This window comes from Pholis gunnellus, assembly GCF_910591455.1.
Source record: "Pholis gunnellus genome assembly, chromosome: 1".
Taxonomy (NCBI): Eukaryota; Metazoa; Chordata; class Actinopteri; order Perciformes; family Pholidae; genus Pholis; species Pholis gunnellus.
The window spans coordinates 16,182,228-16,198,263 of record NC_136528.1 but is presented as its reverse complement, the minus strand read 5'-3'; the positions used below and the strand labels follow the sequence as shown (position 1 = coordinate 16,198,263).

The 16,036-nt window shown below is 41.0% G+C and overlaps 1 protein-coding gene across 1 annotated transcript in view; it reads right to left on the bottom strand.

Annotated features, from left to right (window-relative positions):
- The window catches only part of ush2a (Usher syndrome 2A (autosomal recessive, mild)), a gene marked incomplete at its 3' end in the record, with an annotated part of 191,303 nt that overhangs the window by 165,387 nt on the left and 9,880 nt on the right, over positions 1 to 16,036 (bottom strand). Inside the window, exons 5-8 of the mRNA XM_079186116.1 lie at positions 6,145 to 6,280; positions 1,706 to 1,769; positions 790 to 891; positions 399 to 588 (exon numbers count right to left, since the gene is read on the bottom strand). Of these exons, the coding sequence (XP_079042242.1) occupies positions 399 to 588; positions 790 to 891; positions 1,706 to 1,769; positions 6,145 to 6,280 (492 nt within the window). The remainder of the gene's footprint in view (positions 1 to 398; positions 589 to 789; positions 892 to 1,705; positions 1,770 to 6,144; positions 6,281 to 16,036) is intronic.

Sequence of the window (16,036 nt, the reverse complement as noted above, 5' to 3'; positions counted from 1 at the left end):
GATTGCAACTTCTAGCCCTCTAAATCATACATTCTGCTAATTAACACCTCACACATACTTTAACATGATTGCATATGTTGTTGCATTCATTTATCATAGGATGACCAAATAAAGGCAAGAAGTTTACAACCCTGTGCATTCATTCACAATTGAATATTGAGTGTAAATATTGCATGGACCAACCTTAAAGAAAAATAATTTTTCATATATCATATAAAATGAATTTTCTTCTGTCCGGTAGATATGTACACACAGTTAACTGAACTTATAGACCAGTTATTATATTGTATTTGTCGCTTACATTGCCCATCTATCCATCTGTCTGTCAGTATTGTTGAAAAACAACAATGTGTGTTTGTGTTTGGTTGCGTGTGTGTGTGTGTGTGTGGATGCGTTACCTGGTATTGTCCATTCGCCAAATCCACAGTAATAGTGACTCCTTCATCCAGTTCCTGTGTGGTCATGATCTTAGAAAGCCATGTGGTGCCCATGTCCTGATCATTGATGTAACTTAGTGGATGGGCATTAAGGTTGAGTCTTAAGACTCTGTCATTGGTGGTGTCCTCAACACCATTGGGAATGCAGTATCTGTTAATGGAGAAAGTAGCTCAACTGTATATTAGTGTTCCAAAGGGTCTTTTGCAACAGTAACACTGAAGAGCGAAACTTAAGAGACACATTAAGAAATAGCAAAAGGCAGACTCATCAACATACAAAATGTACACTATGGAAATGTTAAAATATAAAGTTCACTTTTATATATGTACATTAGAAGTTATGATACTGTACCTCTCAACTAAAGGGTGTACTTTGGGGTGACTGGGCGGACAGCGACACTCTGACTGGGTATGGAGATCAGGCAGAACCCCGGAGTACACCTCCACTATTTCCCTGTTAAAACAAGAAACAGCAGATTATATCGAACTATAATACAACACCGAAGCAACATATAATCATTTGCATAGTAAACTGGGACGAGGAAGGCACCAGGCACCAAAAATTAAAAACATTTGAAGCATCAGAAGAAAAAGAAAAAAACACAAGGATTCCCAAAATATGGGGTATGGACTCAATACAATTTCAACTGTGCAGTGATCAAGAGGATGACCAACAATGACAGTGACCAAACATGGCTTTTTTTTATAACTTATAACATGTTGAGATACAATCTCAAGACCTGTTGACAGGCCTTTGACTAAACATTTAGTGCAAACTGGAAAATCAAAGGAACAATTTGAAAACTCAATCTTTCATTTTGTCCTAACCCAATCTTGATGAGAGAAACTTGTAAGCTCCAAGTCCTTACTGTGTGCAGTACATCACCAGTAAGCATAACACTAATTGCCTTGTATTGAATTCTCAGGAAAATCCTCTGGAAGCAGTATGGATCTTCAGATGCAACGATTAGCCTTCCACTTCCTTCCTCTTACCATCTTTCCCTCTATCGCTCCATACAGCTCCTCTTTCCGTGCTGCTTTAATCTATACAGTACCTCTGTCTATTTCTCCTCATTTCTATCCCTCTGCCCTTTATTTAATCTGTCCATAGCTACCATTTTCCCTCCTTTTCCTTTGTCAATCATGGTTCCCTTCCTTATCTTCTAACCTTTCATTATACTATTCTTTGGCCCTTTTTTGATTCCTTTCCCTTTCTCTCCCCATAGCTGCTCATTACCTGTCTCGCCCACTTACTCTATCCAACTCACCTGTTGGTCAGAGTGGCAGGATAAAATCTAAAGTCCTGCATCCGTCCAATGAACTGATTAGACCCTGTAGAGATGAAGAGAGAGGAGAAAAGAACATAAAGAGGGTGTTAATGGGTTTGTGCTGAAGGCAGTGAGTGAGAGGATTTCACAGAGTTTAGTAGATTATCTTATCAGTTTCTTGATAGCAGCTAAGTGCGGCTGCCCACAGCTGCTTATAATGGGGCAAGTTCATGATACATAGACAAACAGGATCGGCCACAGTCTACATTTGCTTCCACTAGAGAGCAGAAGGGCTTACAAGGACAAATTCATTAGCTTGGTTTGAGGCCGGGGCCAAACCAGGTCTGTCTAGGGATAACCAAGTTAGATAGAAAGATAAAGAAAGATAAACCCAAAGTGTGTTTCCTCACGCCTTCTTTTAACTGTGTCTTTTCTGTCCTTTATCCAAAACCTATGTCTGTTCTGGACATTTTATAACCTGTTTTGTAAACACTGGACAAGTTGGTACATTAAGGAGGATTTAAGTCCAAATAACTTTTATTTTCATTATTGGATAATCTGCCAAATACACTGTTGATTCACTGATATATGTTGTGGTCTATAAGTGACAGAAAATGGAAAGAAATGCCCATCACACAGAGCCCAGAATGATGTCTTCAAAGTAGGAAACAAGTAGTAGAGAAATTATGAAAATGTTCATATATGAGAGACTAGAAGCAAATTTGGGGCATTTGTCTTGAAGAATCAAAACTGTTCTTTTTCATCGATAATAAAAGTATAAGATGGTTTAATAAGTGACAACACATATTTTAGCAGGAAAACAGAAGGCGAGAACCCTAGATAAGCTGTCCGGCTGATGTTGAGAAGAAAGGATCTGCAAAAAGGTAAATTCAAATATGTTGGACAAGAGATGAGACATACATACAATATGCCAAGATACCAAAGTCTCAAGCAAACATAAACTGGAACATCTCAAACATATGGGTCCAATATCCAGACACACATGTGGATACTGGACTGCACACAAGAAACACCATCAAACGCCTAAATGAACACAGGCAAGCCCCCAACTCATCTCCACACATAACCATACATACGTGACAATGTTGGACAGAACATAAGATGTGAATTCTGGCCCAAAGAGAGCCGGAGTCTTTTAGTGTCCAACAAACTTCTATCTAGTTTGACAACAACTCTTAGAAGACGGATAACGTCTCTTCGCATCGACAGAACCCCTGCCATGTCTAGCTTTTTATGTGAAGTGTGTGTGTGTGTGTGTGTTAGAGGCTTTACTGTGTGTTTTCCAAAAAAGCATCCTCACTTTAGAGAAAGGAAGTGGATGATTGTGTTTGCATGAGTGTGTGTATTTGCATTTGAGAGAGGCTTTGCCATGTTTGGCCCAACTACAGTGTGAGCGTGTGTGTTTGTGTGTGTGTGTGTGTTGGAGGGGTGTATGAGTGTGTAAAACAGAGAGAGAGTGTTATGGGATGTAAGTGTGTTCGAACAGTGTGTGGTTGTGCAGCCTTAGGCTTTGGCTCAGGATTTCTTTAGCGTGTGGAAATGGGATTATGCCTTCCTCTGAAAAGCACTCTCCCTATTGTTACTGGGATGATGCAAGGTATAAGCCTTAATTCTCTCTTCTCAGTGCAGGTCTCTGTCTTCTCTCGCTATGTTTCAGTTTCTGTCATCCGTCGCTCTCAGTTTCCCCCTCTGTGTTTTTGTGTTGTTATAACTGATGCCAGTTAATACAGGCTAGGAGTTGTGTGAGCTTTTTGTCTTGTTTGTTTCTCTCTGACCTTCACTGGTGTGGTGTCCATCGTGGCATGAGCAACAGCTAATTACAGAATGGAATACATAGAATGGCTATTGCCGAAAAAATACAGACCACAAATAATCAAAAACCCTCTCTTAGAAGTTCCTAATGATCTGTTATTACTACTATTGTTAAAACCGATCATGTCATCTGTTGACATTTAAAGCTATGCACTTGAAACACAGGTTTCAGTAAGCAGGGTCCCCTCAAATCACACACATTGCTGTTAATCAATACATCTGATCAGCATTCACATAATCAATCCACTGATCAGAATTCCAGACACAGGCCCCAGGTTCAACAAACACACACACACACACACACACACACACACACACACACACACACACACACACACACACACACACACACACACACACACACACACACACTCTCTTTCTACCCCTCAAGCCAATCACTTGCATTGATCACAACCACTGATGTGATCTTCAGATGATCAGATGCTACCTGCCGTGAACTAGGGATCAATGCCTGATAAACGAGAAGAAAAACACTCGTTTATCACTCTGGAGATGAACGGATATCATTTTTCTCTCAATTTCTCCCCTATTGACTGTGAGACGGCTCCCAGGCACCACCAATCAATCACAGATGTGTAGTTGAAGGGGGATAAAGGCTGGGAGGAGGATAAAGGTGGAGTAGTCATTGACACCATATTTAGATATACAGAGAAGATAAACTAAGAGGTAATTTTTCTCCACAAGGAGGGGAAAAAAAAGAGAGACAGTAGCACCAAGGCTGTGGAATGCTCTGCCTGCACCCCTACGCTTTGCAGATTCTGTGAACGCATTCAGAAATCACCTCTTTAGACTGGCGTTTGGGTAAAACCCATGTCCTAGACCTGCTTTTAAACCATGTTTTAATTTTGTATTTTCTGTGTGTATGTAAATGTTTGGCCGTATGGTCACATTGTGGTGTTTATGTTTGGAATTCTGCCCTGTTAAGCACTTTGTGACTTATGACTGTAAAAAGCGCTTTATAAATACATTTTACTTGCTTACTTACTTACTTACAACCTCTTGCACCCGAGAACGCCCAAAAGGTCTCAATTCTGCTCTGAGGCTCTGTTCCAAATGTCGTAGAATGGACTTTTCATACAAAAATATTATTAATGCTTCATACCAAATTAACGAAGAGATTCTGTTCAACCCTATCCTGCAAGCCAGTGTACACACTCCAAACACAATTCTACACAAACTCAAATAAGCCACTAAAAGAATGTCCACAATATCACTCTTTTTTCGCCATTGCTGAGCCGACCACACACTCCGGTAGGCGCTAATAAGAAGAAGCTAAATGCTAACACGGAAAACCGAAATAGCAGAAAACACGCCAATAACACACTGAATCCAAAGATATCTTCACTATTTATCTACGTGAAACCACCACAGAGCTGTGAGCAAACAAGCACCAGAACAACACACCGCTTCACCGCTAATATTTCATAAACTCCTTACTTTTGTGTTGTTTTGATGTAAACAAAGGCATATTTCCCCGGGTCCTACTGCTCTATCAACATCCTGTGGCGGCTCTGAACTGTTTCCTGAAGAAATTGGGATCAATCTAACTTAGGGTAACTAACATTTGACCTATTTCAGTTTTGGCCAATGGGTTTGACCCATGGGGGCGGATCACGGTTTTCAATTATTTTATTGGCTTAAAATTCTGTCAAACAACTCGAAGATCGCATCATACACTCCTCAGACTCTTCCGGTTCAAAGCTTATGTCACATGCGCAAATCGGCCAATCACAGGCTTTAGTAAGGTTCAAATACATCACGTAAAACTCAAATTCTGACAAAAATGAGTCATATTTTACAGGTTTTTATATAGCCAAAGCTCTCAAAATGATGCCAAACTGCTGTATTAGATAGACTGAACACTATTAGTGATAAAAGAAGTGAAATATAGAGTTATATAGTATATAAAAGTCCAATAAAACAGCTATTTGTGCTACTTCCAAAATCAGAATTGACGTTGGCTGACCTCAGCTGACCTTGATTTCTCAGGCATACTTCACTTTATCAAAGCCACTTATTTTTTTAAAAGGACTGCTGACATGTTGTGATATGATTTGGGAGAGTTTAGGCCAGCTTCTGCATCATTTCAAATCAATAAAAGTGCTTTTTAGGTTAAAAAAAAGTTTGAACCTGAAAATTTTCAATTTGAGCTGTGTGTAACATTCCTCCAGCATTTACCAGTAACATATACAATGATATGTACACATCTTAACAAAGCTCACATTTATTTGTGTTATTATTCCATTTAAATTATTCAAATAGACCTTTTAGTTAGTGAGATAAGCCCCTTTGCGTAAGGGTAGGACATTTTCGAGCACAGGGCTAAAAATAGGCCTAGGGTTCAAGAGGTTTTAAGGAGGAGGGTTTTATGAAAACAAATGTCCTCCCCTGCTAATTGAGTTTTCAGCTGCATTTTAAATGAACATATCACTAAATTTTTTTATAATTTGCTTATAATCCCGCTACGTTTGGGAGATATTTTAATGCAGTGCAGTTGAGGTATCTATCATCTTGATCTATTGCATCTCTCCAACAACGTAACTTGTCACATGTGAAAAAAAAAAAAAAAAAACAGGAAGCTTTACCGTTGGAGCTGAGTCCCACCCACATTGCACCATCCTCGCCGATATCAGAGAGCCTGGCGGTCAGAGGTTGTGTGTCAAATGGTGTCCCATCCTCCTCAAGCCCATCCAGGAATAGACTCACACGTCTGTCGTGGACCTGAAAATCAGTCAGAGTGAGACCTAAGTTTGTGCTGACCAGCTTCACTGGGTGTATTTTCAGCTTAATGCAGGGAACAGTCTTCATTTTCTGTGGGAGCAAATCGAAAAGTGTCGTCACATTGTAAATGCTACACTATGTCAACCGATCAAACTTAAAAACAAACAAATAATATCCAACACATCACATTGTTTCTCTTTTCAGAGGAGCACGAACGTTTGATTAGGATGAGGAAGGCCCGAGCAGTCACATTTATTTTTTCCCAAGAAAAGTTTAAAAAACGTTGATTTTGTCTAATAGCATCAATGTAAACTGTACACCAGGTTTTCAAGTGCAGGGATGATCAATTAATAAATCAGCATTAAATCATCATTGGATACCATTGAGAGTCTCAACGTACTACGTAAGGCAGTAAAGGCCTAGCAGCAGATTACTGCTGTAAAACTCACCGTCTCAGAGAGAGTGGCAGCTGCTCTAAGTGTGCATATGTGCATCTATCTACAAAAGTGTATGCACGCTCCATCGGTGTGTTTTTGCATATCTATGCATGTGTGCGGGTGTGACCATGTGTGTGTGAATTATACATACGGCTAATCTTCCAGCTCATTTCCCCAGTAGCAGAAAGAGCCTCAGGCTAAACTGCCTCAGCCGCAAATTAGCTTTCTGTTTGACCAAAAATCTCCCCTCCACTCCTTTCCCGATCGGCTGCATGAATATTAAAAACTGCACGGCAGACAACATCGTCAAAGCAGGAGCAGCTCCCTTTCACATCAAACCCAGGCAAAAAGAAAGATACTTCCATAAGAGGGGCTCTCCCTCCTAAAAAAAACTTTCATGTACCCTGTCCTACTCTCTCCCTTTACCCCATCTCTAAATCCTGCGTTTGGGAAACACACTGTGGAAGCACTGATAAACGTGACTCTCCCTGTCTTATTAGAGTCCCCCTCTCCTTCTTCATCTTTCTCGTCTCTCTTCTGCTCTGGTCCTTCTTGCTTTGTCCTTTCTCCTGCTCGCGAGGTCATTTGATTCCTTCACTTTTTATTTTTTTAGCTTTTCACTTCCCTTACCTCGTTTTCATTTGCTCCCTCTCTCTCCATATTTTTCATAACCATCTTTACTTTCTCTTCCCTCTCAGTCGACGACTTCCCCAGCTCATCTCCCTCGCTGTCTCTTTCCCTCATGTTTATCTTGCCCTGTCGCTCTCACTTGTTGTCAGCTCTTTAGGGAAGTTGAAAAGGTGTGAGGAGGGAAATAAGTCCAAGTCAAAAAACGCCTTTAGGGGATGAAGGCAGGCCCAGACAAGTGTCTGCCTCTCAGAGGATAGTTAAGACGCCCAGACAGACACTTTCATGATGGCTGATTGAAGACTAGCAAGCGCATGAGAGCAGAAGAGAGAGCGCAGGAGAGAATCTGAGTGAAAAAAAGGGAAGAGAAAAAAGAGACAGGAGGGAGAAAAAGAAAAGTCAGAGAGCGGGTGTAAGAGAGGGAGCTAGAAGAAGGGCCCTCTTTAGAATCTCTAAGCCGGAGCTGTGTGGCTCTTGGGGAGATGTGAGGCAGTTGTCAGGCCTGATGTAAATGAACCCTGAAGCGCTTCATCCTCCTTAGCCGCCACGCGCCCTTTTGAAACACAGCCAACTCCCCTTTGTTAGCTTTCACAAACACTTTCCCTCTGTTTTTCCCTTTACCCGTCTATCTGTATTTTTACCTCCTCCTTTCCTTTACCCCTTTGTCTATTTTAGCCAGTTTAACTTCAGAGTTCTTGAGAACGGAAGGGAAAAGGAGTCAAAGAAATCCTTTATTGTTGATAACTAGTCTCATTTGGACTGTGTCCACCAAGTCCAGAGGAAAGAAAATGACTACTTTAAACTATACCTATCCTCCTCACTTCATACAGAGCATATGTATTTCGTGAGGGCTTTTAACTAAAGAACTTTACAGTACAGGAGAGTGAGCTGTACCCAGCATGCCATTCAGCAGTGTAACAGTTAATAGCGGTCCTCCCTCAAAACAAAATATCAAGACCTCGCACACGACACTGTACTTCCCTGGGTCCTCAGCAATAAACCCGTCATTTGTGAAGTCGATCCATGAATAGTTGCCAGAAAATTGAAGGACAGACAGACATATATACAGAGCACCCTTAACACATACGCTTAAGTCAAATGTTAGTTCAACAATTGTGATCACTATAACAACAAATAACTGGGACGCAACTATTCCCACAATCTTGCAAACCTAAGTGACAGGACGTCCGTTTGATACACACCTGTTCATTATTGCTCTGATTTGATTTGTTTCTGTCATTTTGCACTTCCTTCCTGCAAATTCAAACTCTCTGTCACATTAAGATTGAAGCTGAAAATGGACGGGGAGATGGGTTCAGCAGGGTTCAATCCTGGGCCAGTCTGGATATTGAATCTGACCCCTGCACCACCGGTGTTCCCTGCCACTATTCATGGCTCCATTAGTACCTGGCCTGGTTGCATGTGGTTTGCTCCTGCAACATTCTTGCAAAGCTACGACTCTAACAGGCACTAACCCTATTTTTACATGCAATTGTTCCACATAACATAGTATTTTAGCTACAGTGTTCTTGTGACTTTTATCATTTTTGACCAAACTGATGGCTGTATATTTGTCATTGTACTTCATCATTACCTATAGAAGTACTAAAAGTGTTTTGCCTGACTATTAAATGAAATGTACAGTTAAATATGTTATAACTCTTCTATGAGGAAGTTTCATTCTTATTCTTCCCTTATTAAACAATTTCCTTCAAAAGATTTCTGTGCTCTTAGGGAGTTTCAAGCACCATTTCCCTATGCACCACCCACCCCACTGGCAATGTTACCACCTAAGCCTCTCTAAAAGCCCAGTGAAACCCCGAGTGGAAAGCTTTTAGTGATCTGTAGACTGGCATTTTGACTAAAGCTCTTCTCAATTTTCACACTCCTGCCAAGCCATGGCTCAGTACACAGTGTGGACAGCAGTGTTTCTTCTAAGCCCACTTTGTAGCTGTGGGTCCCAATCGCAAGAGGTGGCAAAGAAAATATGAACAGAATTATACCAAGCAACAGTATAATGTAGAACTTTTACTTTTGTGGCCACCACAGAACAAAAATTAACAGTTGCCTGTATCTTGCAGATAAAAAAAATGCATTGCTCTGCAAAAGATCTGTTTTGAAATCTTGTACAAAAGGCTAAAATTCTGCATTATGTACAAATGACAAATTTGTGACCGACGGCCTGATTAAATCAATAGTAAAAGGAAGGACGGTTTTTACATAGGTAGATAGCCAAACTAGCTTGGAAGTAATATTTATACATTTTTTATTTTCATTTTTTATTAATAACCAATCAAAACACAAAAAAACAGGTCTGTGTCATTTGAATGTTATAGGCTCAGCGATGTAAGCAAGCATAACGCTTCCTTATACACATACAACTCGTGCGTGGTTGCAACAGACAGTAAGTTGTTATTCCCTTTTCAAATTAAGTTTCTTAAGTAACTCTTTGGTGTCATAATTAACATGTAGGGACGTTTCAGATAGACACTGCAGTTGCAGACTGGACTAAAGCTTTTCAATTGATCATTGTCCAAGACAACACACAGGAATTCACCTGATTCTAATCCTCACTCTAACAGCCAAGCAAACGTCTAACAGTAAGTGTCATACTTTAAAATAGGATTTAATTTATATGTGAAGAAGGGCCATCTTAGCTGCCGGTGACAGTTTGAGGTCAGAGTAGATGAGAGGGACCTTAAGGATGACGAACACTAGAAACCAATTCTAGATACATATTGTACTGCTGTCTGATTAGTCAAAAACATGCTAAAGAAGCACAAGGCTCTATGCAGGAGCTTAATGTTGTATGCGTGTATGTATGGGAATGTAAAACACTAGTTTACACACACTGTGCAGTCTCTGTTTGACCTTTATCACAGAGAATATACCATTTCCCCCTGTCGTACACATTTTTCTCATCCACCCATTTCACCATCTGCTAATCAGCTCCTCTGCTCTACTATAACAATTATATTTTTATTGACACAATAGAACACATTCAAATCAGCAGTTGTCTCTATTTCTTTTAAGGTGAGCACACATTTTCAAAAACACACAAAAACCTACAAAAGGAAACAAAAAAGTAGGGATTCACAGATCTGACTTGTTCATAGTCAGATAGCGATACCTGGGCTTTGGGAATCGATCCGATCCCAGAGTTTAATAATAGGCTGTGTGCCTCACTGTGTGGATTGACTGGGATCATTCTTTTATGTGTAAGGCAAAATCGAGCTTGACTTAAACATTGCTTTCCTAACTTTGTAAAACAAAATGTAACAAATAAAAACAAAGATATAAACTTAGTGAATTGTTCTTCATTATGAAAATAAAAAAATAATACACAAGCAACTAATCTACAAAACTGACAGGAATTACAATTCAAGTGTGAAGCCTTTTTAACGCAGCAACAAATTAGTCAAAACTTAAAACAGGAATTAAAATTCCAGAACAGATCGGCTCAATCCAGCTATTTGAGTTGGTATCAGCCTGATATCCCATATCCGTATCGGTGCACCCCTAAGAAAAACTAAATTGAGAGAATAAGAACAAGAACGGACCAAACCTTCCCAACCACCCCAAAGTGAACACCTGTAGTCGCTTACAGTAAGCACTGTCATGCAGAGCGTTAGAAGGTGTAGCAAGTGGAATACGAACATATGTACATCTATTTAAACTTGTGTAAGAACACCCACACTTTTTGAAAAAATACAATGTGACGCTATGGGTTTACAGGTTGTAAAGCTTTCCATCTTTACTCTACTCACCTCTACTCTAAAATCGTAGATTGTAAATCCCTGTTCTTCTACTTCCTTTCTTTAAATCGTCCACCTCTCCTTTTCGTCCCCACATCTCCAACCTCCTCTCTTGAACTCTGCTCAACCATCTTTTGTTTTCTTTTCCCAGACATTCGCCTTTCTTGTTGCTACTCTCATGCTTGTCTGCTCTTCCTCACCTATCTCCTCCTCTCCTTTTAACCTCCTCTAATCCCCGACTCCTCGCCTGGTGCCCCCACGCATCCCGCCTCTCCAAACTCCCTCCACGCAGCTGCTCTCCTCCGGATGTGTTGCCCTGTGACTGACATGCCACTCACTGATAACGCACCTCATTCCACAGCCAGTGAAGCTGGCATTGGGGGGGGGGGTCAGAAAAAAAGTGAGAAAAGATGGAAAAAAAGAGAAAGTACGAGAGACATGATGGAGGGAAGTAGGAGTGAAGAGTTTGGTGAATGAGAGAAAGATAACCCGTGTTGAAAGAAGAAAAGCATGATCCCTGGGAAAGAGAGCGACAAAGAAAGAGATATTTTGGAAAGCATGCAAGGAGAAGAAGATGGAGGTGAAGTGGCCTCATTGAAGAAGACTCAAGGGACAAACTCAAAAAAGGAAGAATAAAATGTATTGGTGGGGAGGAAAGAAACAGCAATAGGAATAGCAGTGATTTTGTAGGCCAATTCAGAAGATAGAATCGCAGCGGTGCTCTCGACAAAAAGCCGATGGAAAATAAGACAGTGAATTGAATCAAGTGAAGTGAACATTACGCTCTTTACTGTAAGTAAGTGCAATAAAACCATCGCAAGTATAAAGCCAAAAATGTATCAATGCACCAGTTCATCAAGCATAAACATAATGTTAACATGTAGAAAAAGCAGTGTTAATCTGCTTAGCTCAGCAGAGAGAATTAGCTATTTTGTCGAGTTGCCTTTTAGTGGAGGCTCTGAATGACTAAGTTGTCATTAGTCAGCAGTGTTACGGTGTTCGTATCCGGGGACTATATTTGTGAAGGGTGGAAGGAAAAAAGTGGGGTGGTGATGCGCTGTTGCTGACAAAGTTGGAGTAATAAAGTTGTCGCTGTCTTGGTGCAGACTGTAGAGCCTCTGTGTTATTATTTTATAACCTTCATAAAGTATAGGCGCAACGTAACCCTCGGCTACACAGGCTAAAACAAGCGCTTGATGTAGTGAAACTGTTTAGCTTAGTTTGCCACGTATGTTAAGATTCGGCAAATTGTTTTCAACTGACGGATGTCTGTGTCCTTCTTTCTATAACAATACACATTGTGCACATCACAGAATTTCCTCATACTGTGCAGGCCAAATAGGGAGTAAAGTTGGGACAGGGAGATGAAGAGAAGCTGAGCCAGGACATCAGAGGTGAAGACAAGAAGATGGTTCTTACACAATCCTGTGCAGTTATGTATTTACATTACCTTTGGACCAATTAAAATCACAGACTCTGCAACAAATGTGGGCATAACAGGCCATGATGTCATGATGCAGACGCAAAAGCCCCAAAGAGCTCACTTCATCAATACCTGATTATCAGTTGCCCAACTGAACAAAATGCACAGCCTCTGTTTCACCGTGTCTCTTATAAGCTAACTAACACATCATCATTTTATGAGTGAAACATTTGCAAAAAGACTTGACATTTTTTTTCAAGCGTGTTTCTATAAAATGTTCATGAAGCTCTAACTCAAAGACAGATACAGGCCCACTTTTCAAAAATCATCTTAACTTGAAGATGATTTTGGGAAACAGCTTGCTGGATGTTCCCAGATATTCATGTCCTCTAAATGCGAAACAAAGTGAGTGAAATCAAAAAGTATAATGTGACTTTATGCATCCCCAGCTCTCCACTTTTGCATCCCCAGGCATACTGTCACCTTTCCCTCTCTCTTTCTCTCACTCTCTCTCTCCTGTTATCTCTCTCCTTGTTATTCACCCCCCAAGCCTCCCCCTCTTTACTCCTCTCTCCCCCTATATACTTGCCCTTACCCACTATGAACTGTTACCAGCTCTGATGTACAGCCAATATTCTCTCTATCATATTAGCACGGCTGCAGTGTGTAAAGAAAGAGATAGGAGGAGGAGGGAAAGGGGAGAGAGAGAGAGCGAGAGAGCGAGAGAGAGGATGGAGAGGAGACACATTTGTTCTACTCATCTTAGCTCTAAAAGATACAATTACCTCTCACAGCATATTATCCATGTTTTATACCAGCCCAGGGCCCCGTGCCTTTGCCTTGCCGCGCTCACACCATGTAGGGCCCATATTTTAACACTAGCTATGACAGTTTATTTAAGAAAAGAAAATTGACCCCAGGGAGATGGAGAGGGAGAGAGAGGGAGTGTGTGTACGGAGAATGAGAGGGAAAGAGGGAAGGACAAAGAGGGTGGAGAGGGGGAGAGAATGAGAGAGAGAGAGAGAGAGAGAGAGAGAGAGAGAGAGAGAGAGAGAAAATCATCTTGAGGAAAAAAGGGACAAAAGATAAAGACAGAAAAATACAGTGAGGGGACATTTATAAGGTGACACACCAACCTTTTAATAAAGACCATAAGTCTCGAAGACTTTTTCTTCCTGAGCAGAAAGCAAAGAGGAGCCCCATTTAATAAAACCATGAGAGCACACAAGGAAGGAGGAGCACATACAGTATCTCACTGAAAGAGGAGAGAAGTAAGACGTACCAACACGACTTAGATGCACCAGGTACCTAACAGGTCCTGACAAAGTATCAGGTTTCAGTTTGGGTTTGAGTCATGATGTTGCTTGACATTTCTGGCTCTCAGGTTTGGTTATTTTCAAAAGTAATTCATAAAGAAATGTTTCGCTTACTAAGGAATTAGAATCAGATGATCTACCAATACAACATTGTCTCCCACTTCCTATTCCGGTACCCTAACTTTGGGTGTGGATCCAATATCATTGCGCTCCCCCCGACACACACACTTTAAACCTGTCACGCTCACTGTGTGGAATGAAAAGCCATGACGTGATTGAATTAATGTAATTGTTGGTGGAAACACAATGTGTATTTAATGCGGATCAGACACAACATGGCCTGATACCGAATCCATTTAAAAACAGCAGCATCAGTGTACAGTAGAGTATCAATGCACCGTATCTCTTTTACAACATGTGTGTACTATTTTTTCACATAAATATCCTGTTTTAAAATATCCTTGTTTTAAATAATATTCTAGTTCTATAAGTTTCTTTTTGCTCTTAGGGTTACTAACCTATGCCATGCAACTTCTACTTGGTGTGTATATTTCCAGAAAGGGTACAAAGCACCTTGCGGCATCCTTGCGGCATACATTTTTAGCACTCATATCTCACAGCTCCAGTGGGAATGAAACCCCTAACCCTGGCCGTGTTAGTGCCTTGCTCTCCCTATTAAGCTGGACCAGACAGCACACTGGCATGAAACACTGATGTAAAATAAATTAATAAATTAATTTTAGGACAGAAAATCTCAAACCCTGCCACATACATACACTCTCTCTCTCTCTCTCTCTCACACACACACACACACACACACACACACACACACACACACACACACACACACACACACACACACACACACACACACACACACACACACACACACACACACACACACACACACACACACACACACACACACACACACACCTTTCTCTCCCTCCCTCTCACTATGTAATTGATGCCAGTCTCGTGCCCTTTCGCCTCCTGTGCCAGCGGGCAGAGGGCTACCATAGAGGCGCCCGCTTCACCCCTACATAACAACCTTGCCTCACCTTCACACACATCCACAAATACACACACATACATTTACTGTATTTGGTGCACACGCATGCACCCAAACACACAAATAGAGCCTACAGAAACATAGCGTATGCACACGTAGAAACACAAAAACCCACTTTCAGTCTGTCTCACAATCTGTCTGAGAGAATAGCTTGAGACCACATGTGTGCAAACAGCAAACACTAACCAATGCAAACACTTTCTATTAAACTCTATTTCCGCTTCTGCAAATCACGTCATCGGTTACTTGCATAACGTCTTGAAGTGTCCTTATTTTAATTTCTTCTCTTCCTGTCAAATTTCAACGTTACTTTATTCTCTTACAGCAAATAGATACACATACCTTACAGTTGCTTTACGTTCATTGAGCAACTTGTCACAGCAGCAGTACCCTCAACACTTCTTGGGAGGGTGGCATATTGTAATTAGAGGATAGATTTAGGTAAAGCATGCTTGTCAAAGCACTACAACAACAATTTACTCAGGTTAAAATATCTTGGTCACAGAGAAGAGAGAAACTTAAGGCTGAGACGGCCTTTATCTATGTGACTAACCAGAGGTACTGGTAACTCGTGTTGTCAAACCAATGCTAAGACTAGGTTAGGCTCAAGGTAGATAAGCTGGGTCAGATAACATGTGTTGACCAATTCACACCAACAGCAAATACAGAAGAGGTGGGGAGAAGTGATGAAGAGGAGGGCAGCGGGAGGAAGAAGGACAGAGCCTGCAGGAGAGACATACCAAGTACAGAGAAGACAGAAGGAGGAAAAAGAAAGACCAACCCAGTCTTAGATGGAGTGGGGTAATGAAGCATGTGCACATGCATCTAGAAAGAAAGAAAAAGATGGAAAGACTGTGGCGGTATCAGATCAGTCGGTGCAAATTCATTGCCTTCTGCCAAGACCAGAGCAGTCCTTATTACTGACATACGCAGAGGCCAGAGTCTTCCTGTCAAATTGTGCGTGAAACATTTATTAAGCTCATTATGGCATTCGGTAGAAAGTTTTAGCAGCCAAACTGTGTGAGAGCAGAGTAGTGAAGCAGATGAGCCGTCAGGGTCTAGAGAAGAAATTGTAGATTAAACACGAACAACTCTCTCAAATAAATATATAGATGGATGTATGTGT